At 40.3% G+C, this 27,792-nt stretch overlaps 1 protein-coding gene across 3 annotated transcripts; it reads left to right on the top strand.

The window, feature by feature from the left end:
- Positions 1-274: 274 nt before the first annotated feature.
- flvcr2b (FLVCR heme transporter 2b) lies at positions 275-27,278 on the top strand. 3 transcript variants are annotated; one of them, XM_037751336.1, is made up of 11 exons: positions 275-1,297; positions 7,280-7,421; positions 11,651-11,791; positions 13,723-13,790; positions 14,164-14,267; positions 15,730-15,840; positions 20,320-20,425; positions 21,748-21,859; positions 23,824-23,879; positions 25,980-26,132; positions 26,582-27,278. In XM_037751336.1, exons 1-10 carry the CDS (start codon positions 710-712, stop codon positions 26,058-26,060), a joined length of 1,509 nt encoding a protein of 502 aa, XP_037607264.1. In that variant the 5' UTR covers positions 275-709; the 3' UTR covers positions 26,061-26,132; positions 26,582-27,278. The 3 variants fall into 3 exon arrangements, with proteins under 3 accessions (XP_037607264.1, XP_037607263.1, XP_037607262.1); XM_037751334.1 differs by lacking the exon at positions 275-1,297 and adding an exon at positions 5,078-5,900; XM_037751335.1 differs by lacking the exons at positions 275-1,297; positions 25,980-26,132 and adding an exon at positions 5,074-5,900.
- Positions 27,279-27,792: the final 514 nt, after the last annotated feature.

The following is a 27,792-nucleotide window of genomic DNA, read 5'->3' as shown; positions in this document are numbered from 1 at the left end:
ATCCTTGAACACAACTGAGGCGTTCAAGTCATTCACTACTCCATTTCTGTTAAGCAAGTGGCCAAATAATAAATAACCTGCTATATATGTATATTTTTAATAAAGCGGTTATAATGGGCATGTTTTTTTTACAAATTCCACAACACAGATTTTATCAGAGAAGCTAGAGGCGACATTTAAAGACGTTACAAACTGTAACTGTAAGAAAGCATGAGCTATATCTCAGTGTTGCAGGCTGCTTAGATACCAACAAAAAGTGCACTTTTTTAAACTCCGCCCTTGTGAGTGTCTGAGTCGACCAACTTGTTTCAAGATCCCAAAGCGGTTTTTTAGGTCCGGGTGGAAGAGAAAGAGGTCACCGCAGGCGCTACTTTAGCCTCCTACTACACGTGGATCATATTCATTCATGAAATCAACTCTTATTTCTTGAACTTGCGCAGACGTTTCACGCGTAAAGTCGTCTATACTGAAGTACAGTATAGCTTGAGGAAATGCCGCCTACACTGGAAGTTGTAGAGCCTGCTGCACTACTTGTTCATTGACTACTGTGGATATTTGAAAACAATGTTTTCCCCTTTTTGTAGCTGAAAGCATGCAGTTGTAGGCCTATTTTGTCGCTAAGCGTTGGATTTGTTAGTGTTTACGCATGAAACTGAAGAACTTTCAGGTTAGTTTGCAAGTGTTTAATACTCCATGAGTATATTTAACTATGAGTGAGAAAGAAGCGTTGCCTTTAGGAGACACTGAGGCTCAAATCAAGGCAGATTTGGAGACCCACGTGAAGCTGGAGGATGCGGGTGACGCGGTGCAGAACGCCGGCGATAAGAGCCCGCTGGACGGCCACGACGCGCCGAAACCCACGCTCCTCTACAAGCGTCGCTGGATGATCGTGCTCCTCTTCAGCTCCTACTCTCTGTGCAACTCCTTCCAATGGATCCAGTACGGCATCATCAACAACATCTTCATGAAGTTCTACGGCGTGGACGCCTTCACCATCGACTGGATGTCCATGATCTACATGCTGACCTACATCCCCTTCATCTTCCCGGTGACCTGGCTGCTGGACAAGAAGGGTTTGCGGGTGATCGCGCTGGTCGCCACGGCGCTCAACTGCGCGGGCACGTGGATCAAGGTGGCCAGCGTGAAGCCCAACCTGTTCGCCGTCACCTTCCTGGGACAGTTCTGCTGCTCGTGCGCGCAGGTGTTCATCCTCGGCATGCCGTCGAGGATCGCGTCGGTGTGGTTCGGCTCGGAGGAGGTGTCCACCGCCTGCTCCATCGGAGTCTTCGGGAATCAGGTAAGGGGATGTGAAACACACACACACACACACACACACACACACACACACACACACACACACACACACACTGTCCTCTATAGTCAGTAAGTAGGTTAAGAGTTCACCTACTTGATCACTGATTAGACTAATAGCTCCACTAACATTCCCACATCTCCTTTTGGCACGTTCTGCGTAATTACGCACATCCAGGCGAACCACAACGTGTTCAAGTTCCACAACATCACTCGCTGATGAATGGGAGAGAATGAATGGAGGCAATGCACAGTGAACCAGCATACACAAGAAGAGGCACATTTAAACAGCCACCTAAATCATATAAATAACTTTTTATGAGGGTTTTGTGAATTGTAACAGTGAGAGATGAAGATAAAATAGTCTCTTTTAATGTTTAAAGGGACTGTTTGTAAGAATCAGAAATGCTTGTTGACAGCGACACCTGTGGCCGTTAAGTCAACAGAAGTCAGCGTCGGGTTCGCGCTTTGCTCGCTCTAAATAGACATGAACGAGCATCGCTCAGAACAGTGGGGCGACACACGTCAGCTTTAACCACAATATCACTCTATATTTCACCTGCTCACCGGTCTCTCCATGAGTCAATGCTGATCCTAGTGTTGGCTTTTCGAAAAACGTTATCGTCTCCCGACTGCGCCCGCAGGAAGACACCGGCACCCGGTCGGAGACGATAATGTTTCTTGCTGCGGAGCCCCGTTCACTTCACAAGACACGGGAAACCTCTGTTGGTCTGGAGGAGCTGCAGCATTTATTTCTGCACAAACGTCCACTGTACATTCACTAGATATTCTCAGAGCTACTAACTCTTCTGCAGTGTGGAGTGAGCGCACATACACATGAGAGTGGAGCGAGACAGCGAGAACGCGTGCCCTGTGTGAGTGAAGGCAAGCAAGCAGGCAGAGGAGGAGAAACTCCGGCCACACGCGAGCGCTAATATGCGAGCATGCATGGGATCCCGACCCGGTAGATTTATACGTGTAAAAAGTTACAAACAGTCCCTTTAAACAGCCCCACTATGGGGACTAACATCATCACACATGAATACAGTCGGGCTCATTGGATCCACCAGAGTCTCAGCTTTACAGTGATACCCAATTCATGTAATTCCAAGACTGTTTAGGGATCCCAGTATGCAGAAGTTTTCAAACACACCATTTTCGAATAGGCGTAATAACACATTTATACTGCATTCAAAAAACTGCATGTGATTATCATAAAGTGGGCATGTCTGTAAAGGGGAGACTCGTGGGTACCCAGAGAACCCATTTTCAGTCACATATCTTGAGGTCAGAGGTCAAGGGACCCCTTTGAATATAGCCATGACAGTTATTCCTCGCCAAGATGTAGCCCAACATAGTAGTATAGTACTGTAGTATAACTTTTTATGAGGGTTTTGTAAATTGTAACAGTGAGAGATAAAGATAAAATGAGTCTCTCTAATGTTTAACAGATATCTACACACATGTAAAACTAGGTTGTCAACACAAAGCCACTTGTTATTCATCAGCATGGAACACATGGATGAAAAGGCTCATATTTACAGTAAACAACCTCTTTGAGCCTGTCCTCAGGTGGTCAAGCCTTTATCTGCTTGCCCTCAGACATAGGAGCCGCAAAAAAGACAAAAAAGACAATAACATGTCTGAAAGAAACAAACTAATAAAGGATCCACATTTGTGTAAATAACCAATATCATAGTGAGAGTTAAAGGGACAGTGTGTAACAATCAGGAGGATCTATTGGCAGAAATAGAATGTAATATTAACAAGTATGTTTTCATTAGTGTATAATTACCTGTAAATACGAGTCATTGCGTGTGCGTGGAGAGGGTCCTCTTCATGGAGCCGACCGCCATGTTTCTACAGCGGCCCAGAACAATGTATTCTCATACAACGGTTTGTGTGATACCTTTCGAAAAGTTATTCATCATTTTTCGTGCGTTTTCCTATAAAAGGTCGAGCGACAATTTCCACTCCAGTCTTTTCAAAATAAAAGGTTTGGATGGTCCTCTGGCAAAGCTGCTCCACAGATGTTTTGTCCTGGTCCAAGTAACACCTAAACCAGATTTGGAAAAGTGACGGGAATTATAATACAAGCATGTTTGACATGTCTTCAAGCATTGTGTGGGCAGAATCTTGAAGTCCGTCCAAAACCTAATCAGTAGCTAACGGCTGGACTTGGTGCAGTACTTGCAGTTTATTCACGTGAGATGAGAGAAGAGGGCATTACAGTAGTTAGTCACACTGAAGTAGCCATATTAAATACATACAGAATGACTTTGTTTTAAATGTGGTAGACCAGTTATTACATGTTAAGCATAAACACGCAGTACGGTAGGACATTGCATGTTAATTGTCCTCTGGATCCCTGACTGTGTGACTTGTGATTGTCACTTCACATAAACAACACACACACAAAGGTAGCAGGGCATTTTAAAATCCACTTGAGCAGCCAAATAAGCAGACAGGATCGCAAAGATCAGCGTCGTGCCGCCGTTAATGTCCCGCTGGCGAGCATCAGATTTGACACTTTGAACAAACAACACTTGAGTCAACTTACAGTACATCAACTCCCAAGTAAAATGTCACTGGAAAGTCATCGCTTAGTGCTGGATAATGAGCTGTGTGTAACCCGGAGCACAAACTGGATTTTTGGATGCAGTAAGAACAATTTGTTGGCTGTCTGATGGACATCTAATGAGCATGTTGTCTTTTAACAAATCATCTGTTTTCAACCTGCAAATCTTTGTGTATTCAACGTCTTCAGATAGCTTTAACACCACAATCTAACCGGTCTTCACACTATTCCGGCTGACACCTCCACAGAGTTAATACACTTAAAGATACCAGAGTTTTCTTAACATCAAGCTGTATTAAAGAGTACGGTCTAGACCTGCTCCTTATGAAAAATGTCATGAGATAACTTCTGTTGTGATTTGGGGCTATAAAAATAAAATTGACTTGACTTATTACCTGTCATTTGTGCATGACAAACAATATTCACAAACTTATTAATAACTGACTGGACTAAATATCCTGCATTCGTACAATATAAGCCTCAATTTGGTTGTCATAGGTTATTTCCCTGCTGTTATAATAGCACATTTCATCATATCACACCCTTCAATGGTCAAAAAGAAGGAATATAAGGAGGGCTGACCCGAATGCTTCGAAGCTTCGACTGTTGCCATGGTAATCAACCTCCAAATCAGTAATTGAATGCTTTGTTTTTAATTAAAAATATATATATATATATATATCTATATATATACATATATAGATATATAATCATGTATAAATCCCCAAATAGCCCATGAAATAAGGAATAATCCTACAACATTATTCATTATTCATATTCAATATTCATTATTACTAGTTATCTGTGGTAAAATCTACATTTTACACAGCATGCATACAAAATGATAGGAAGAAAGGGATATTCTAGGTATTATCCGTAACAGTACAGGGATCTGTAGGTGACCAGTAACAAAGATTTGGAAACATTAACTTGTTGTAGCAATCGCAAAAATCCTTCACATGAGTTAGCCTTCATACACGAGACTTAAAGTTCAACAGATATTCTTTTGTTTTCTGGGGTCACTGCCATTCAGACAGTTCACTAAAGAGGTAATACAAGGTTTTGAGTGTAATGGGAAGATTTCTAATATTAACATCACATGACAAGACTGAAGGTGATGAATATGTGGACATGTGGTATAGAGGCTCCAGGCCATCCCATGCAGTGAGTTGCGAATCAGGACACTAAAGAGCAATAGTAACTCCAGCTGTGCTCGCTCTCTGGCTTCTCTTGGGAACACCATCTCTCCTCTACAGGGCAGTTTGGACGCAGGACAGCGAGCTGCTAGGACACAAGCTCCGAAATCTTAAGACCTCTCACCTCTCACGCTTCAGGGGCCCACTCTAGGACAGTTAAAATGCTACAAAACAATACTTTGAAGGACAACCATGCAAATTCTGAACTCGGTGGTGAAGAATGGCCGAGGTCCAAGGCTGCAAAGAATCCCGCTCCGGGCCTCGCTTCGCTGCAGTGGAGGACTCCAGGACCTTTAGGCAGAGCCATCTCCACTGGGTCACGGTTAGACGTCCAGGCTTTACAGGGTGATCAGGCAGAGCTGGTCCCCAGGGCTGAAACCAAACTTTACCACCGTCGCTGGGCCATGCTGTTCCTCTTCAGCGCCGTCTCAGCCAGCAATGCCTCCATGTGGCTTCAGTACGGCATCATCAGCAACATATTCATGCGCTTTTACAACATTGACTCTCTGGCCATCGACTGGTTGTCCATGATCTACCTGCTCACGTACATCCCGCTCATTCTGCCCGTCCTGTGGCTCCTCGACAACAGGGGGATCCGGGACGTCGTCCTCGTTGGGTCAGCCTTTAACTGCATTGGTGCTTGGATAAAAATTGGTAGCGCCGGTCCCAATCTGTTCCCAGTCACCTTCTTTGGCCAGTTTGTGTGCTCAGTAGCCACCGTGTTCATCCTCGGTATTCCTTCTTACCTTGCCTCGGTGTGGTTCGGAGAGAAAGAGGTTTCCACCGCTTGTTCCATAGGAGTTCTGGGAAACCAGGTTGGTCTGAATCTTAAAAGCAGGGTCCACATAGTGAGGCAGCTGTCTGTAGAGTATGCAGCTGCGCTGGATGCCAAAGTCACATAGGACGTCTAGTGTCTCGGTGCGAGAGTCCAGAGTAAATTGTGTTAACCGTTTGCTGAAACCTCCTCGTCATACTTTGTGTGTTTAAATGTAAAAAACGCTCTTCCCCAATTGTGAAGTTCTGTGTTGAATTAGTCGGATGACATAGATGCTGCTCTAAAGGGCCGCAACTAACTATTATTTTCATTGTAGATTTATCGGACAAAAATTTTCTTGATTAATTAATTAGCTATGGTCAGAAAATTGTGAAAAAGGTCTGTCAGTGTTTCCCAAAGCCCAAGATGATGTCCTCAAATGTCTTGTTTTCTCCACAACTCAAAGATATTCAGTTTACTGTCATAGAGGAGTAAATAAACCAGAAAATATTCACATTTAAGAAGCTGGAATCAGAGAATTTAGACTTATTTTTTCTTTAAAAAATGACCTATAATTAATCAAGTATCAAAATAGTTGGCAATTAATTTAGTACTTGACAGCTAATCGATTAATCGTTGCAGCTATAATGTTAAAATATGTTCATATAGCAACCTGATTTGATAGTAATAAGAGAATAACTATTCCGAGATGGGGTTTTCTGCTTCATTGACCTGCACATGCGAGTTTCAGATGAGTGATTCTGTAACTTGTTTTGAGAGATGACACTGCTCATCTACTTTTAGAGATCAATTGGGTCATAAAGTAATTATATTTACATTTAAATCAATAAATAATTTAAGATTACTTTAATATACTTGTCACAACAAACAATAATAACCTCTAGATACACATAGTGGTAACCATTCAGTCAATACGTATGAGATTTAGAAAATAAGTGGCAACAATGCAACTAGGGCTGGGCGATGTGGCCAAAATCTCCCATCACGATAAAGGTCATTTCATATTTTGATAACGATATATATCACGATATAACATGTTTTCTGGTTATTCAATAAATAAATAGAATATATGAAATAAGCACATGGTAAAGTCTATTTTTGTATAATTCTGTGGGACTTAAATACTTGAGAAATGAAGAGTACTGAGCATTTTCTCATTCTAAAACTTGAGTGCAAAAACAGTTTTAAGTGAAATTATAGGGGAAAAAAAGATAAATATAGGCCTAACCCATGTTGCGATAGGATTGATATAGAAAAAAATATATACAATAGACATTTTTATATTGTTTTGACGATATATACCGTCATATTGCCCAGCCCTAAAAGCAACCTTGATTTGACATTACTTAGGAGACAATCATGTTCACTTCTGAACAGTTTTTCTTTAATTTGTGTTAATATATGTTCATTGTCTTCTAGCTGGGTATTGCCATCGGGTTCCTTGTGCCTCCCATCCTGGTGCCTAATGTGGACGACATGGACGAGCTGGCTCACCACATCAGCGTTATGTTCTACATCACAGCAGGAGTGGCTACCTTACTCTTCATCCTGGTTGTCTTCGGTAAGATTTGTCATGTAGCACATAAGGGGTCAGTCCACATAACACTTACTTACTTACTACCAGTGTTATCTAGCCATGCAGACATCTTAAAACCGCTGCAGATAAAACTGAAACTCTCTGCATGGCTAGACACCCTGAAGCGTAACAGTTTTTTTTTTTGCAGTTTCGGCAGTTTTTGAATTTACATAAAATGTAGATTAACTGGATTTAAATGCTAATTTCAAACTGACGTTACTGTACCGTGTAACCGTCGATTTCTTTTGTGAATGGATCGAGAGGTGAGGTGGTCAATGAAGCAGTGAAGTGAATGAAGTCAAACAAGGTGACATCACCCCACTCCCTCAGAAACCTTCTCAGACTTTTTCATGTCTATTGTCTAAAGCCTTTTACCACTCAGGCCAGTGGGGATTTTCTCATTCAGTGGATCCACCTGATGATGGTTTTAATTTACAGCACACTTCCACTCTGACAAGAAGCACCATTCAGTGCAGTGGACAAGAAAAGTGCTGACCTACATGTTCCCACCAACACAAAACCCTCCCTGAAGGAGAGTATCACAAAAAAGATACTGTTGTGGTACAAGTCAGGTCAGGAGAAATGTCACGAGTGCATTAGCATACTGAACAGTATTATTTTGTAAAGTATATGTTAGTTAATAGAAATAGAGGATCTATGATCACAAAAGGACAGTTTATGGTAGAAGGAAGTGAGTTCCTTCCTTCCTTGACTGACGTGACAAACAGGATATGAGTTGTTAAGAAAAAGGCTTAGTCTGCTTTATATCTGCTGCTCATGCATTTTCTGTTTTATCTCCTGCCGCTCCCTTACATTTTATCTCAGAGTTTATCTTTTTAATTGCATGTTAGCAACTCACGTGTAGTAATCACGCTTGTCTTTCTGTCTGTTTTATTATGGAGAAAACTAGAATCACTTGCAGTGCTTTTTAATGGGGAGGTAGATTACTAACAGAAGTGTTTAGTCTGAATACAATAACAAACAAGGGTGTAAGTATGTACTCCTCTATAGAGAGCAGTCGGTTGGGCAGTTGTAGGAGAGGAGGAACAAGTTTCATGAAAAAAGCTGTTGTCCTGTCGGGCCAGGGGGAGGGCGAGGGCGCTCGTAAGCGTTCTGCATTCAGACACACAAAAGGATGCTTGTGAAGGCATTCCATAGTGGCACCATGTACGACATTCACACTGACTGCCAGGGTTGTTAGTATAAAGTGAAAGAAAGATATAGAGTAGAAAGACAGAAGCTTTTGCTGTCTTAAAGGGATAGTTCTAGTGTTTTGAAGTGGGGTTGTATGAGGTACCTATCCATAGTCAGTGTATTACCTACAGTAGATGACGGCACGCCACCTGTTTGGAGAAGCAGACAGGAGTACCGACACGGAATTAAAGTAATGTAGTGCTGTGGACGGGGCCGGCAGCAAAATCTGTTTTAGCCACCTAAAAGAAAGGCTCACCTAAAAACATCAATATCAGTTTAAGTATACGCTATATTTAGAATATATTCGTTGGATTATCTTGCCGTCAGACAGCCCTTTCCAACAGGAAACTGTATCCATCTATGCTCTCGCCAAAGCCACCAGACTCCATTGAAAAAAAACTGTAATTTTACCTTGCTGAACACGGGGGTTGCTGGTCTACCGCTGCCTTGATCGGTTAGATTGTTTGTGCTATTGTTTGATTTTGGTGAATCCGAACTAACCAAAGTCACACAATAACACAAACAAACTAACCTATAGAAGCAGTGGTAGTCCAGCAACTCCTGTGTTCTGCGAGGTAAAATTACAGTTTTTCTCAATGGAGTCTGGTTGCTTTGAAGAGAGCATAGATAACTTCAGTTCCCGTGCGGTAACTTCTGTTTCTCCAAGCTGGGGGCGTGCCGACCGCCATTTACTGTAGGTAATACACCGACTATGGATAAGAACCTCATACAACCCCAATTCAAAACACCCGAACTATCCCTTTATTGATCAGCGATCACTGATTCTCTACAGGACGTACAGACTTTCCTCAACCTTCAGTCATGTGATGGTTTATGCCAATGGATGTGCTGCTCAGGGTTACTCCAGCGAGATAATTCACACCAGTTGGCCACAGTGGTTTCATGATATGACACATCTACTCACAGACATAGCACACCCTCACACATACATGCGAGATGCCATGTGTGAGGGTTGTCCTGCTGGCAGGGCCATCTGTAGCTCTGCAACAGGCCTGTGAGTCAGCAGGGCAGACAAAGTCCCAGGATTCAGGAGATTTGCATAAACTGTGTGCAAAAAGAGGTGAGAGAAGAAGTTTGGCGCTGCTGCCTATCCTCTAAACAAATTGACAGCCAACGTTAACCGCAGAGAGAGTCTGCGTTAAGACATAATAGAGGAGTGGATCTGGTTGATTGAATAAGGGGAATCACCGGCGGTGGTAAAGGAAAATTAGCTTTCACAAACATTTTTAGAAATTAATGAAACGTAGCATTTCCTTTGAGTAACAATGATGTGTAGTAAAATGCAGCCGAGGTCATTATTGACTCAAAGAGCCGGTCAGTTTAATAGGATTAGTGAGAACTGGTTACTGGTTACACAAACTCTCAGGTCTGATTCACTGGCGGTCAGAAAAAGATTGGTTCAGCTCCAAGAACCACAAAGACAGACATCTGTGTTTCCCCATGAAGCCTGGGGACACGTGCTTTCACTCAGCAGACTGAAACAGGTCATGTCACAGTTGTCACCCCACAAGATGACCGTCCTCTGGGTCAGAGGCTGGCTGACTTGGCCTTCAGCCTGAGAATCACTCAGTGGAAGAATATAAGTGTGTTGAGCGTATAGTGAACATGTGTGGACTTGTCCAGCTGTGTCTGAATGTGTCCTGTTCCACGGCTCATTTGGACTCAATGCCCCTCTCACATTTAGGGAGTTTGTAGCCCTATTTCCTTGTGTAAATAGGAGAAACATGATGTCCAGCAGTCACCTTAATGTACCCAATATTAACTTTAGAATTTGCCCTTTAGCGGCTTCAAAGTAAAAAGAAATTAAGTGAGTGAAATATTATTATACAGCACTGTACTGTATGTACATTTTCCTGTAATTCAGTAAAATTACAGCTCTGAAGGTTTGAACAGAGTTCATAGTACAACATGAGCTTGTAATGATGAAAATGCCAAAGAATAAATCACCAAAATACTGAAAAAATCTTAAAGAGGACCTATTATGCTTATTTTTTAAGTGCATACTTATATTTGGGGTTTCTACTAGAACATGTTTACATGCTTCAATGTTCAAAAAACACTTTATTTTTCTCATACCGGCTGTGCTGCAGCACCTCTTTTCACCCTCTGTCTGAAACGCTCTGTTTGAGCTCCTGCCCTCCCGCCTTCCGAAAAGCCCAGTCTGTTATGATTGGTCAACGGAACCAAACTCTTCAGACTCCGCTCCAGCTCCGCTCTAACTACCTTTGTTTGAGGGCGTGCCAGGCTAGCCGCTAGGCAGGTATTATGCAAATGTGTTACTTGGGTTCAGGAGCAGTGTTTCTGTGGGGGAGAGTAACTCCCTTTGGCGTTGACTTTGGGCTTTGTAACTTTGCAGACATTTTACATGCACAACAATAATTATTTAACACAATAAAGGAAAGGGAAAAAGCACAAAAGCATAATTTAAATGTAAGATATTGTTGGAGAAATTATTTAATAAACAGTCTCTGGTCATTCAGTTAAGAAGCAATTGCAATTTATTAAGCAAATGCATTTGGATCCATACAGCAGACAAGTCAGTGTAAAAAGACAGAGGGCTCCCTCACTACATCATTCTTTATAATCTTGGTTTTATTCTTCCGCCCTGCTTCTGAGTGAAAGCATTGTCTATTCATAAAAACTAGTTACTTGTGATTAGAATGTTTTGGCAGAGTGCAGGTGCGAAGATGATAAGAAATGTATCTAAACTAGGACAGTCTGTGCTTTCCCATAACATTCAGATACATCTGAGTACACAAATGCTACACAAAGGGACATGGTATTTTCTCTCACAATATGCAGCATGTTTGACAATAATACACCAGGACATATGATATATCACATATATGAATTACATCAGTCTGTGTTCATGATTGTGTTTGCTCACGGCTGATTCTCCCAGTTCACCTGTAACCTGCATTTTAATTTATATGCGTGAGTGTTGCTGCTGCTGTTATTTGTATTTACTGTGTTTAACGTTTGGTTTCTCCATATGTCAGTCTTCCAGGAGCGTCCTAAACTCCCTCCGACTCAGGCCCAGGCCACAGCTCGTAGCATCCCGCCTGAGCACTACTCCTACACAGCCTCTATTCTCAGGCTGCTCCGCAACAGGCCCTTCATCCTCCTCATCATCACTTACGGTCAGTCATCATTCATTTTCACCAGTAATATTTGCGTCTTCATTTTATGGACTAAAAGGAAAAAGTAAGTTAAGGGTTTTTTTGGGTGGTACTGTAGGTTATTTTATGATCCGTGTGGTTTGAATTGTTGGAAAACGTGAAAGATGTTGATCTTTGTCAGTATTATCTTTCTCTGTAACCAATAAATCTGCAATAACTGATCTCATGATTATCCCGTTGTGAACACGACATTGACATATAATCCCATTTTAGGTCGATATGGCAAACTTGTTAGGAATTAGGAAATAAAAGTCCCCTGAAATAAATAAAATTAGTCTTTTAAAAAATGTTTGTTAAATAAAAAACTATTTATTGAACTATATTGACTTATTTCTATATTTATATTTAAATTGATTTATATATTTACCACCTCATTTATTTATTTCAGGATTATTTCATAGCCATATTTGTTTATTCCATAGGCATATTTATTTATGTATTTATTCATTTATTTAATTTTGAATGAAATGTCATTCAATAGTAAACCACTAACTGATTTTCAAGACTCTCCTTTAAAGTGTAACAACTTATCATTAAATGCCATAAAAGTCATTAGTTGTTCAAAAGGACGAGAGCGAGTGTGTCCTGAAGAGGTTCAAAGTTCGTTTATAGTCTGACAATGTTTAACATGTGATCGATGTGACCTGAAGATCAAACGTTTTATGAAGTTAAAGGTCTCTGAGATATGAAATTATTTGTTTCTTTGCCGTCTGTCAAATTAGTCGAGCTCATGAAGTCGCAGCAACTACGTCCAACAGCTGAGAGCAGAAATACTTTTTCACGAGACACAATTCATGTGACTATTATCAGTGTGTGTGTTTGTCTCTGTCCTTCCGTCTGTCTCATATGGTCATTAGGAGAACTATGCAGAGTTCATGGTCTTAGACTTACCTGTGATTGTCACTCTCTGTCCTGCAGGCTGCAGCTCCACCTGTCCATGTCTGTTAAACTGAGCTGTAGCTGCTGATCCTCGATGTTCTTATATTCAGGCTCATTTACACAGTAATATCTGCAAATAGTATTGAAATATACATATATTCATTGTTGTTGTTGACGTCCTCACTAGATTTATTCTCTCTTCTGAGTGTTTTTTTGTGAGTGTACAGTATACAGTATGTTCTTTCTGTGCAGTTTGTCTGAGTTACTGACATGATCTTGTTCAAGGAAAAAACACTCAGTGCCGTCCTGTCCTTTTATAGAAATCCTTGGCTCTCTGTTTCGGAAACCAGCCGTATTCGGTTCATTTGACACAAACTAAAACCCTTCCACTGCTCACATTATACAATATTTCATAATTCTCTTAAGGAAGTTAGCTCAATCATTCCTTAAAGGGGAACACCACCCAAATTAATAATTCCAATATGTTATTTCCATGGCCTAGGAAAGTTCAATCAATATTTGTGAACATGAAATACTCTCCTTCAAAGCCAGAAACCAGAGAAGTAAGTCTCAAACTTGTGATGTCATCGGGTATAAAGTCTGGAGCTGCTCCATAGACAGTGAATGGGAGAATGTTTTAATTTCTTTTTTATACCCAAATGAGCTTTATTTATTGTAGTGTTGTCAGTTGTGAAACAGAAATTGTTCCCATATACTCAGAACGTTCCCCTGGCTGCTCTCAGTGTCATCTATTCATTGTCTATGGAGCAGCTCTGCACTTTATACCCTATGACCTCACAAGTTGGAGTTTTAGCGCTCTAGTTTTTGGATTTGGGAGATAGTTGTTCATGTTTACAAATTTTTTTTTTGACTGTCTTAGACCATAGGAATAACATGTATGAATTTTGAAAATGGCCATAGTTCCCCTTTAACTATAAAGTTCCCTGAAAGATGTTTTTGTCCTGTGGTTTGTGGTGTGCAGACTTTGTTTGACAATATTTCCCAACTCCCAGGTTTGAACGTGGGTTGTTTCTATGCTGTTGGCACGCTGCTGAACCGCATGATCATCGAACATTACCCTGTAAGTCCTGCCTAACGTGTCTGTATGTGGATAAACATGTTTCCTCTAATAATATGTATGTACATTTCAGGACTTGAAAAGCTGGTTCAGCTGTTATATTTTTGCATTGCATAGACTTTTCTCTTTTGAAGTATCGGTACAGGCTGCTGCTAAGATATGTGTATATGGAATAATGTTGCCTGCCGAAGCTTTTCATTTAATTTTACTCTCCATCAGTAGGAGGTGTGGAGAAAGGGTTGACAGTAGATTGATGTAGAATCTCGCCTCAACTCCCTTGAAATGATGTCTGCTTTCTCTCAAAGTGCCTCGCCTTTCTTTGGTATGTAAGGCCCGCAGGTCACTAATCTACGTCCTATCTTTCTTGACGCTTTAGGGAGAAGAGGTGAATGCTGGGAGGATTGGCCTCACCATCGTCATTGCGGGGATGGTCGGCTCCCTGATCTGTGGCATTTGGTTGGACAAAACGAAAACCTACAAGTAAGGCGAATGTCCAAAGTACAAGAAGAGCACTTTGTACTCCTGAAGAAGTGTTTTGTTTCAAGTAGGGCCGTCAAAGTTAACAAGATAATAACGCGTTAACACAAATTTGTTTTAATGCCACTAATTTCTTTAACGCATTAACGCAACTTGTTGCCAAGACTGGCATCATGTGAAACTAGAAAAACCTAAGGAATCCATTGGTACCAACCATGTCATACTAGCTTGTCAACAAGTAAGCCAAATAACGCTCCAAACGTTGGCTAGATTTTGGCGAATAAAAACTGTCATGGCCATTTTCAAAGGGGTCTCTTGACCTCTGACATCAAGATATGTGAATGAAAATGGGTTCTATGGGTACCCATGAGTCTCCCCTTTACGGACATGTCCACTTTATGATAATCACATGCAGTTTGGGGCAAGTCATAGTCAAGTCAGCACACTGACACACTGACAGCTGTTGTGGGCTGCAGTTTGCCATGTTATGATTTGAGCATATTTTTTTATGCTAAATGCAGTACCTGTGAGGGTTTCTGGACAATATTTGTCATCGTTTTGTGATAAATATATACATACATTTGCATAAAGCAAGCATATTTGTCCCACCATGTTGATACAAGTATTTAATCTTGACAAATCTCCCTTTAAGGTACATTTTGAACAGATAAAAAATGTGTGATTAATTTGCGATGAATCATGATTAACTATGGACAATCATGCGATTAATTGCGATAAAGTATTATAATTGATTGACAGCCCTAGTTTCAAGTGTTGGGAATCAAAAAGATGCACAGAGAGAGAAAAGTTAAAGTTGTAGTTCACTGTATTTTATCTGACATTAGGCAGCTACACCGGCTTTTTTTCCTGTTCTGTTTGTTGTCATTTTGCTTCTCATCTCGCTGCAGATCTTGTTAGTGTTTATGTGTTGGCTGTAGGGGGCTCTGTGTCTGTTGATCCAGGTGCAGCATGCTGATCTGACAGTGATCTTACTGCCCTCAGGGGCCTTTTGGCTCAACCCCCCCCTCTGTGTTATTTACATGAGTCTTGTTTTGCAAATGGGGGAATGCGTCCCGCCAGGCTTTGTTGTCTAATCCAGATATTTTAATTACTCTCACACATATTTTAATAATTTTTCATTTTTGTGACAATCTCGTGTATTCTCTCCGCACATATCTCATATTTTAATCTGTGGCTATAATTATGTAGTGAGTTTTAAAGATGCCCCGTGGGTCTATAAAACAGCTCATAAAGGCGTTGCTCCATAGCGCCACTAGTGGTCAAAAACTCCACTATGTACCTTCACATTTTGAATGCAATGTGATATCAGACTTTTTAGATCACTTGAGAAGCTACAGTGGTCTGGTACAGCGCCTACTGTAACTTGAAGAGTTAAAATGCAGCAGTACGATAATGATGATTATTATAGTGTTCAATGTTGTACATCTTTCATGTGTTTTTCCAGGCAGACGACCCTCGCTGTCTACTTCATGTCTCTGGTGGGGATGATCGTCTATGCTGCTACGCTCAATCTTGGACACCTCTGGGTGGTCTTTATCACCGCGGGAGCTCTTGGGTATGCTTTCTTTCATTCTTACTTTATTTTTTGGGATATATATTTTTAATGTTTTTGCTATACACTTCATTTGTTCAGTCAAGGGACAGAAAAGTGAAATGATCTATAGAAATATTTACATCCAAATCACTAAAAATATTGTGTTTCAAGATGGATTATATCCCAAGTAAGCAAGCTGGAGACTTAGTAACATCACATTTTAAGCTCTAACTATTTGCACATTCCTTAGGCTGTAACTCCCCCAATGCATTTTTTAAAACTGATATGAATCAGAAATGGAAACCTGCAGAAACTTTGTACATTCTCGTTGCATAATTTCTCCAATTATTGCATTTTTTCTGTTGCCATTTGCAACAATAATTCACAGCCGTGTTTATTTAGAGGTCAGCTCTGGCTTGATAAGCATTCGCACATACCCCTGATCCTACACAGAGCAGGATCTAAGGTGAAGGTGAAGCCTCTGTACACACTGACGCAGTAAAATCAGGATATATAGAGCAGAGGTGACACAGCCTCCTGCTCATGGGGAAAGAAAACCATATTGATACATACACGCCACAGTTGTGTGGAATCCTCTTAAACAGTTTAATTGACTTTATTGCATCTGGATAATTCACTCTGTCTCATCACTGCTTTCCAGGGAGTCCTAGGTACATGTTGTTTATTCAAAACAAACAAAAATGGGACAAATAAAACATATCAAACAGTAGTAATAGTCGAGTATGTGTGTAGTGTATGGTTCTCAAGTATCATAATAATGGGGGTACAATTCATTAAAGGGCCGATGTGAAGGATTTGGCGGCATCTAGTGGTGAGGTGGCAGATTGCAAGAAAATAAAACTTATCCCATGTGCCAAGCAGGCGACAACCTCTGATTGTGTAAAGTGAAGCCAATGCTGAAGTGCCTTAAACTTGCACTCTTTAGCCAGCAGGGGGCGACTCCTCTGGTTGCAAAAGGAAGTCAGATTGTATAGAAGTCTATGGGTGCATCCCAAAGCTCTTATTTGTCATTTCCTCGCTCCTTGATCCTCGCTTGAATCTCTGAGGAGCGATGAGCGACGATACACGAGAGTAGCCTTCACGGAAGTCTTTTACCGACCAGCACGCCCCCTTATTGGATATCAGTTACTGATTGGACGCTGCTGCCGACCGGACTGATCTGATAACTTTACCTCTTAACATTACTGGAGTTTTATACCGGAGTGAAGACAGATCACAGATTAAACCTTTTATATTTTAGTTGTCTTCTGATTCACCATCTAGTTGAAATCGGTGTTAATTGTAGGTGTGAACAGCAGCAGAAGGACCTGCAGTATCGCTCCTTCACACACCGCGAGTGAAGCAGCCTGTCACTGAGAGGGCTTTATAAAACCTGACGAACGGACTTAAAATAACTTTCTTCTTTTATTAGAATGTTTTTTCCTTTCATGATCTGTTATTTCCCCGTTAACTTTTATTAATGATACTATTAAAGTGAGAGAGGGAAGGAGAGTCTGTGCAGAGTCTGAGCATCGGTCAGCAACAAACACGTTTTACATCATTTATCCTCATTTCCATTCAGTCACATGAGGCTGATAATTCCTGAACAGTGGGTTTGATATGAGTTATATCATTTACATTTTCCCTGAAACATTCAGCCGAAAACATAATGTCCAGTGTTCAAAAGACACCATAGTCATATTCTGGGTTATACAGACGCTAATAATGAATAAATCATATGAAGACATTGTGCCAGTAGAGATGGTTCCTGAGCCTCTAAACAGGACTCAGTCCACAGTAGAAATACAGACTGCAGCTGTTATTCATGTGCAGGTGTTTGTTAAATAGGTAACAGGCTACAGAGAGAAAACACTGCTGCTCTGCCACTGAAAAAAACTGAGTGTCTTTATTAGTATTAGATCAGTTCAGACATAAAACTCCATTAAAAGTCTCTACAGCTGCTGCTGTCATCAGTAACGGACGTCGCTTCACGTGACGCTTCAGAGGAAACAATGTCTCATTTCTCTTAAAACGTATTTCCTTGTTTCCTCTGTCCTTGTATGGTTTCCTGGTGGGAGGGACTAAGACGCAAGGAAAAGACGCAAGTGAGGGAAACGTGGATGCAATTAAGAGCTTTGAGATGCACCCTATGAGAAAATGAGCCTACTTCTCACTTGATTTATTACCTCAGTAAACATTGTAAACACGAGTTTATGGTCTCAATTGCTAGTTTCAAGTCTTCTTCAATACAGCATGATGTTCATTTAGTAATTTATGGTGCCATTTAGAGTCAAATAGACCATAAAGCAGGGTAAGCTTTAGGGCGTGGCTACCTTGCGATTGACAGGTCGCTACGACGGCGTTGTCCGGTCTGGGAGTTGTCTGTGTTTTCGTCCATAGATCACAAACCAATGGGTGACATCACGGTGATTACGTCCACTTCTTATATACAGTCTATGTAGGAGAACTAAGGGGGCTGACACAAAAACACAAATGGCCCTATCTAGAGCCAGTGTTTGTTTTGTCCGTTCTGGGCTACTGTCAAATCATGGCGGACTCCGTGAAGAGGACCCGCTCCCTATGTAGATATAAACGTCTCATTCTAAGCTAACGAAAACACAACGATTCTTATTATCAGGGGTTATACACTTAATAAAACATACGTATTAATATTATATTCCATTTCTGCCTATAGATCCCCCTAAATGTTACACACTGGTCCTTTTAAAATGAAGGTTGTAGAACCACTAATTATATCTTTATAGGTGAACATGATCTACAAGGTCATCTTTTGTAGTTTATACCAGATCTTGCAGCCAGCAGTGCTTTTACGTCCAGTCTTAACCTTCATACATCTGTTGTGAAATCATTACACTTCCCCAGTGGCACAGATTGTCCTTCCAGATTGTGATCGCCCTTTCTGTGAGGACAGGCAGACCTGCATGATACACGTACCATACATGCACACGTGCACGCCAGTCAGTCATGTGACTGAGGCTGAGTTGTCAAATAACTCACAGAAAGCTTCATTTGTTAATGGAGACTAAATGAGCTCCAGCTAGCTTTCACATTCCTGCTGGAATTCCTGCTATTCAATTGATAAAGTTAACATTTCTTTTTTTTTCCAGTGTGTACAACCATTGTCCTGAGTATTTTTTTTTGTTTTTTTCCCCTGTAATAGTATCTACAAATCACTATTTTTAATTAGAATTTCTATCGTTATCCTATCCCTTAGCAAACGCTTGATAGACATTCACCTTCACGTATTATTGCTCTGTGTTCTTGATATCAAAGCATATTTATAGGCAGAGGAAGCACACGTAAATGTCAACGAATAATGTCTGTACTGACGCAGGCTGATGTGTTTTGCTGCTATTTCCATTTAAGAACATTGTCATTTAGTTTCACTTGTCGTCACTTCAGTGGGAAGACAACATAGTGCCATAGAGTGACAAAATGATCGTCTGGCAGTGGATAACTTTTAAAACCTGTTGTTCCTGTATAGCGTCATCATTGGCATTAAGCCATAGACAAGGGAGTTCATTTTAAATTCCTGAAATGACATTGACGTTTAGTAGGTACAAAGTTTCATCCACTTGCAAGTCATTATGAAGAGGGAGAGGCAAAACACATCACTAGACAGAGTCTGTGGAGGAGGCGTGTTTTTGCATTAACTCATAAATGCACAGGGTTTCCCACGCGTCCTGGAAAACAGTCGACCAATTTTCCAGTTATTGAAAATGTATGGAAAATGAGAGAACAAGTAAAATGTCCTGAAAAATCTTGCATTGTCCTGGAAAATTATTTCAACATTGTTCTATTTACCTTTAGCTGAGAATGAACATATTTTTATTTCATATGATTCAGGATAATTTTACTTATTATATTATATTCAAATGGTAGTTAATGGAGGAGAGTATTTTCAATATGCTGTTCTCGGTTATATCGTGGAAATGCTGTGAATTCGCCCCCAAGTTATGTCACATAGTAGCACATACAGATTGGATGACTTTACATAACGCTGTTTTCTTCCCAACCTGTTTTAAACAAATGAATAATGTTGAATTGGTTAGCCTGTTTGGTTCAGTTGCTAAAGTTGCTTGCTTTGCCTACATCTGCAAGTGTGTTTGCATTATTCTATGATCAATTTGCCATACTTTCTAAGCATGTAAGAGATGATTTCATAGATGAGTTATAGCCATAGACTGCATGTCTTTTTAAATCAGACTTTGACAGAGCGGAACATATCAGTGTATGGTGCGATCCCTGTCTCTCATAACAGCTACATCATCACTGAAAACGTCCTGGGATATGATCTCTAGAAATGAGAGGGAACCCTGATGCAAAATCTAGGCTGTATTATTGAAATTTAGATCAAATTAGTACCAGAAATGTTGTGGTTTAGCAGAGAAAAAAAGGTGCAATTAAATCAGCTTATGATTCTATATGATTAACAACGATGTTTACTGTGTGTCTCTGTGCTCCTGTGTGTGTGTCCAGGTTCTTCATGACGGGCTACCTGCCGCTGGGCTTTGAGTTTGCGGTCGAGCTGACGTACCCGGAGTCAGAGGGAACCTCATCCGGACTCCTCAACTGTTCAGCACAGGTAAACCTGCAGGGTCACTAAAGACATGATACTGCAGAGAAGCCCAAAGAGATAGCGTTGAGAACAACACATGTTTGTGTTTTTACTGGATGCAGCCAATAGAAAAAAGTGAATCCTTGGTATCATGGTGCCTTCAAAAGAAACTCGCGAGCTTGTGTTTATGAGATGAGAAGTCGTGTACACGTATGCTTGGCATTCAAATGATTGAGTCGTGACAACACCGCTGCTAAGCGACGGTAATATTAACATTACTGTCGGCGTCCAGAAGCCACAGAGGCTAACAATTTAGCAAGCGGGTAACATAATGCAGGAAATGCAAAGGTATAATGACGGAGGAAAAAGATGAGGCCGTTTCGAATATCAACATTTTCGTCAGACATATTATAAAATTACAAAGAACAACTCTATACTACAAAAATTACAACATATCAACTTATTATGCACCAGAAATTAACTTCCAAGGCCTCCGCCATTTCTCACAACGTCAACAAACACGTCACAACTCGTGAACTCTGAGCTTTCAGAAACGTTCCACTTTACGAGGTGATGAATACCACATGAGGGGGGCGTTCATATGGACGTCTTCTCGTGAACACGGTAAACACGACCCCGTTTGAAGGCACCATTAATGCAGGTTTCCAAGGAGACCTGGATATATATACTGTATTAAAACAATTTATTACACAGCTTTGCTGAATACTTGATTCTGATCGGTCAATCACTGCGTTCTACGGTCTGTTATTTCTTTATAGCAAACTGTTGCTATGTATAACAGATCATTGCTACAGTATAGGTGCAGTTCTGATCTCGGACTCTGGCGGACCGCTTTTGTGTCAAATTGTTGATTTCTTAAGTAAGTAGCCGTGTAATAAGCATGATAATGTACAGCGAGCCGGTCATTGTTGTGAAAGAAACCCTGACAGGGATTACATATCAAACAATAACACAATTAATAACAGTAACAGTCAAATGTGCTAAAGTCTGCAGAGTAGTTTGTTCCTTGCAGACCTGTGGATCTGTTTCACCAAATTTGCAACAGACAACAACAAACATCATTCTTGCAAACCATGTACTAGCATGTGACAATAATTTGTGGAACTTGCCACCTTACCACCATTCACAAATCACTTGTGTGTTTTCTTCAGAAGATATTGAGACCATCTCTAAAAGGCCTTTGCTGCTGAGTGCTAAAGTGGAGTGATGAGGTTCTTTAAGGACATTTGCTTTGCATCTTTGTTTGTTGTGGTTCTGAGAATGCTTGTGTGCGTGCAAGCAACAGCTTTATTCCTAACGATTTCACAATGTTTCCAATGCATCCACAGGTGTTCGGCATTATATTCACCATCTGCCAGGGCAAGATCATGGACGGCTTCGGCACTCTGGCAGGAAACATCTTCCTCTGTGTTTTTCTTCTAATCGGCACAATAATGACAGGTAAGACCTTTCATGTGTGGAGTCATAGCAAGCTTACTGACTACGTCGCATACAGCGATGCCTAAGAATTGTCTTCGTTGAATTCCAAGAATGTAGACGATGTTTACTGTGTAACTCGAAGGACTGTTTCAGGGTTGAATGTTATGATACAGAGAGAATGTGAGATAATGACAAATGTGTTTTTATTTGTGCATAGGCTTAACAAAGAAATATGTCACTTACGTACAGGAAGGACTTCAGGGTTTACAGTTCTTAGAATTCTTTTTTTTTTTTCCCATAAATTAGTTAAAAAAAACTGTTTAACTGAAGTTTGGGGAAAAGAGAGGGTTTAACCACAGGTATTTTGTTTTTCCCTCCATCCTCCTCACTCAAAAGTGAATGTTTTTCATTAAAGCTGAAGTTGGTAACTTTGAGCAAATATGATAAAAAAAGTTACTTTTATAAAACGGTCACTATATCCTGACAGTAGTGCATGAGACGGGTAAACTGAAAAATCATGGTCCTCTGTGTCCTCCTATGCTCCTAATGGCATCTGCAAGATTTCACAGCGCCGAAGGAAAACAATCAATCAGAGCCTATTTTTTTAATTCTGCGTTGCAAACAGTGTTTGAAGGGAACACAGGACAAGACAGACACAAAACAGACACCAATGTGCAGAAACACACACCCTTGCAACATGATCAGCTGTTTTTTAAATGCATTATTCAATGAAATATTTATTCAACTTTTTATTGCATGAAATGCATTAATGGTGTTACTATGGCACACCAAAGACAATTGTTGGTGTTAATTTACTGTTAAAATTAAAATGATTTCAGCTGAAATTAATTATTATATCGGCCCATTTTAAATGGACATTGCATACCTGCTGATACTTTAACTCTCATAATTCCAAAACAATTATACTTTTTCACATTTTTTTAACAAATAAATATTTAAGAGACCCATGCCAATTTATAAAAATATCATTAGGTCTCATGCGTAGCTTATTTGATGGTCTTATCCCATTTTACCTGACTCCACCCAATTTAAACTTTATTATATTTGCTCAAAGTGACCGATTGCAGCTTCAAGTAAAGCTCCAAGCAGAAGTTTCTAGAAAAACAAGTCAGAGGGTGAAGCCGTAAACATTTTGTTTTCTGTTGACTGAGTAATGGGAAACTTTGCTTCTCTTAGAAGGTAATTAACATACTGTCAGTGACGCTGCACATGAGTTCTGACATACAAACAGTAGCCGTCTGTTTACAGGTACTTCATGCCTCAGTTGCCACCTCAGTCGATATAGTTTGCATGGCCCATTGAGGGCTTTATCAGCAATGTATAACTTTTGAAAAATTCATGAGCCACTGAAACGCTGAACAATGTGCACACTAGAAAAACACTGCAAGACTATTTTTAATGAGACTTGTCTGCTCACAAAGGTCAGCAGACTGACTCACTGTGTTTTGTAACTTAATCAGCATTTCGACACGTGAGTGGACTTCTTGTTGTGGTCATCAAGGAAACACCAGATCTGTGAGAAAAAAACACAACTGAACTCCAACTTTATGATATACTATAGAGTCCTATATGAAGCTGCCATCAAAATGCACGTAGAGTATTGACTCTCTGTTATATATTCAGTCACAAAGGTTATAATTTGTTGGGAAACATTCTCCTTAAGAGGAAATTGAGGTTAATGATTAAGTTGCGTGTTTCATAATTTTGCAATCCAAAGTTTGCAGGTCAGTTACGATGCATGCCTTGAGATAGACATATTTTCTTCATATCTGCATTTGTTGCCATACAGTCTTGGGAAACTCTGATCAAAGTGTATTACACTTGAATAGAGCCACTGTAATGTGTCTGTGCACAAGAGCCACCTACTGGACAGTCACCTTTATTACATCATGGCGTTCAACCACTCTTTTTGTGTCATTATCTCATGCAAACTTGACCTGTTCTGTGTCTTTATTTCTCTGTAGGCTTCATTAAGTCTGATCTGCGTAGACAAAAAGCAAACCTTTTGGCCAAAGCAGCAGTAAGTGGGATTTGTTTGTTTGGGATGAACTGTAGGGGAACAATGGTGGTGGTGGTGGTGGTGGTGGTGGTATAATTTGGAATAAGCCTTTTCCCTGGAAGACATTTTGACATCTCGCAGCAGGAAAAGCACAGTAAATAATAGAATTAATGATGGCTGGATTCACAACCTCTTATACATCCACGGTCTGTGGTCTATTGGACATTGATTCTGGAGGTCTTTGACATGAAAAAGTTTGAGATTGCTCTCAAAATGTGTGTGCTGGATTTTTTTTTAACTTCCATTTATGTCCATCGCTCACTTTATGCTCCGGGCAAACAAAATAATAATAAATAAATCAGTAAATATTTATAATAGTATGGATATTTATAATATTTTTATTGTTCAACACAGGCCATTTTGGTAGTGATATTAAAATTATGACAATAGAATAGAAATCTTTTACTTTTGTACGGCACTTTGTAGGCGGACGTTTAACCGGCGTCATTATGGTAGTCGACTCGGCGGAAGCGTAGCTTTGGTGCTGGGCGCTTTGGGTATACTCTGTCTCTGTCATAGCTTACTCAGACATTTGAGAGGACGGAGCCATTGTTAATTTAATTAGAAACAACTGTGCTTTTCCTTTCATGACGAGTCAAAATGTGCTGTGTGGCCCATGTGTTATTTGTTTGCTTGTCATAAGTTTGCCTGGAGTGCATGCAGTCAAAGTCACATGTGTGACATGTGTTGCTCCAGAAATAACTTGTCCTGTGTGCTCCCTATTGTGTCAGAACCAGTTTAACATAAAAGTATTGCTGAATGTGGTGCGATACTGCTACACCGTCTCTGCTGCATGTTGGGCTGTTTTCACCGTTCTCACGTGTCTACATGTTGTATATCAGAGCATGCATCTGCCTGCATGTTAAGAAATGTTTTAACTAACAAATATCTAAGGAGCTTATTGAATTTGTCTGGATAGTACCAAGAGTTAATGCTTTAGTGATGTGATTTCCCGCCTGTTCCTAACTCATACTGTCTTAGTTCTATCATAATCTTTCTATTTCACCACTGGGTAACTTACCAACCTTTGGTAGCATTTCTTTGAGTAGGTTACTTGCAATGCTGCCCTAAGGAGGTAGCACGATCACAAACAAAAAAAATCATCATTGTTGATGCCTGCGTGAGTCTCCAAGGTCCGTGGTGAAGTTAGTCATGAGTGCTGACAGGAAATCAGTCAAATTCCACTTTCTAGTTGAGAGTTAGATGAGACGATCGATACCACTCTCACCTATGTCTGTTGGATACTAAAGGCCCAGACACACCAAACCGACATCAGAGAACTAGCGGCGACGCGGCCTGTTGTGTCGCCTCACGTCACCTGTGTCTTGGCCAAATAGGTTGCACTCGAACACACCGCAAAAACGACAGCCGACGGCCGACTACCACGTACGTTCTGCGCCTGCATGGGAGGAAATAGCTCTCCACACCAGCAGCAGGCGGCGGTAGTCTGTATTCGTCATTCAAAAAGGGGAAACCAGAAGACCAAGCCGTTGTTATGATACGTGTGGCTTGAAGATGGACAAGATGAAAAATGAGAAGAGCCTTTTGTGTTTTTTCCTATTAACTTTATTCGTTTGCTTGCTTTCCTCACTTCCGTTTCTTGTCGTGCACTGATTGGTTTAAGCTGAACAGACAATCAGAGTGATTTCTCTCACCGACAGGCGGCGCCGCCGATTCAACATGCTGAATCGGACGAAAAACCTCTGACACGGGCAGACTAGAGACAACGAGGCACACTGCAAAAACTACATCGACAGTACAAATACAAATACCCAGATATACTCAAACCATTAAGTAGTATCCATTTACTCATCTAACTCTCAGAAATAAAGCATATTTCCCAAAATGTCAAACTATTCCTTTAAGCTTAACATCCAGGCTGGATTTTGTTTGAACTTTAAGAATAATTTAAGTGACTTTAATCAGCTATAAAATACAAATATAAAAGGATTAGGGGATAAAAGGTTTAGATGAGATTCTGTCGCAGCAACTTCATCCCGTACCGGAGACTCACGCCTCTCTAAACGCTGAATGAGAAGTGATCAGTAGCTGTTGTTTTAGGCGGAGGGGCAGACGTCGGGACAAGACTACGGAGCCACGGCGCTAATCTCCCAGCCACAGACTCCTCCTGCACAATCCTGATCAGTAAACCTTTCTGCTTCCACAAAAAACAAAATCTGCTCAAATCTTAGCTCAACACGCAGCTGCACAAAGGTAGGAGCACAGAGCAATCAGCACACACTGTCTATAATCACCCACCTGCTGCACATCCTTCCACCTGGCACTGTTACACCTGCCTTTTTCTGTCTCTGTTTCTTATCACGCTGGATAAAATTCACACAATGATGTCAATATGAAACTTTTTTTTCCCACTAAGTCTGTTTCAGTTTGTGATTTCAGATCTTTATTAGTACACAGAGACTTTTAGATGTTGATACAAAACCTTATTTGCTTATTTGAAACTACAGCTTTATTTATGAAACTATTTGTTCATGTGTTTTGTAATGTATCCATATACAGGCCTTTATCCATCTGAACAGGTGTTGGGTTTATATGTGTGTCACTGTTTTTGATGAATTCTCAGACTCTAGGGTGAAGCTAGCCCGATCTTCCGTGTTGATTCCATGAACGTGTTGAATTAACAAGCCTGTTCTGATTGATAGGGACCTTCTGACTGCCACAATGGGAGCCCGGCTGCACCATCTATCATCAAAGAAGCCGAGTTATAGACGCTAAAACAAACACTAACATGAAGCCTTGAAAATGACCTCGACCTCCATCATGTTACAGTGTAACAGACTGAGACAGAACAACACAACCAGGAAGTCTTCACACCCATTTCCCTGCTAAGAAGAGTTAGATGTACAGTGTTGTATTAACTATTTATAAATAACAAAAAAAATTCAAAGGCTGATTCAAATCTGATATTTAATGCACAATTTTGAGGATAAAATTCACTTGTCATAAATATTGTATTTATATTTAAGTGTGAATTGAATGCTCACTAAATCTGCAAGACAAATCTGAGTTTGTTTGTGTCTCGACAATTTTACCTGTCAGTATTAAATGTACAGTTGATTATGTACAGTATACAGTATATAGATAGGCCTACATTTTCCATAATGAAGTGACTAACTGCATAAACAGTTAACCGTGTAAATAATACAATATCCACATTTTTATCAGTGATTTTGGAAGAAGATCTTTGTGATTAAAATAATTTATACAGCGGGAGGGTTTCTAATCCATGGCAGTCCACAGTAAGGGATGAAATATTCATGACAAACTGTTGTTATATTATCTGTAACACTATGCATGTTTATTTCTGTAACATGAAATAAAACTGTTTTATAAAGTTTATGTTCTTCATTTGGTGTCATGCTTTACATCACTGTGGATATCTCTCTACTCAACTTTTAACAGGGCAATGTTGTACTCTTTTGTCATTACAGCTGACGGCAGCAGTTACCAGTCACTTTTCAAATTCATATTTTACATTACAAAAAAACCCCGAGGTATAATATAAAAACCCCTCTCAAAAAGTGTGAGTACTCTAAGTCCCTTGTAACAGGATGTAGATGTGTGTGAGTGGTTTGTGGTTCCACCAAAGAATGATTTCCTCTCTGTCTCTCAGATGGTTTCATTTAAATAACTGTCTGAGTCTCAGTGAGCCTTTATTTCACAAAAAGTAAAGATAAAAATAATATAAATGTGTGTATCAAAATTTAGTTTTTTCTTCTTTCATCTTCCATCATCTCATGACCCCAGTATCAGGGGTGGAAGTAACAAATTAGATGTAGCCTACTCTCAAACAAGTAGTTTTTCTGTACTTTTTTGAGTAACCTATCTTTAAAAATCAGTAGGCTAATTAAAC

The sequence above is a fragment of the Sebastes umbrosus genome, chromosome 18 (genome assembly GCF_015220745.1).
Source record: "Sebastes umbrosus isolate fSebUmb1 chromosome 18, fSebUmb1.pri, whole genome shotgun sequence".
In the NCBI taxonomy this organism is placed as follows: Eukaryota; Metazoa; Chordata; class Actinopteri; order Perciformes; family Sebastidae; genus Sebastes; species Sebastes umbrosus.
The sequence above is the reverse complement of the archived record's forward strand: the minus strand, read 5'-3'. Positions and strand labels throughout refer to the sequence as shown.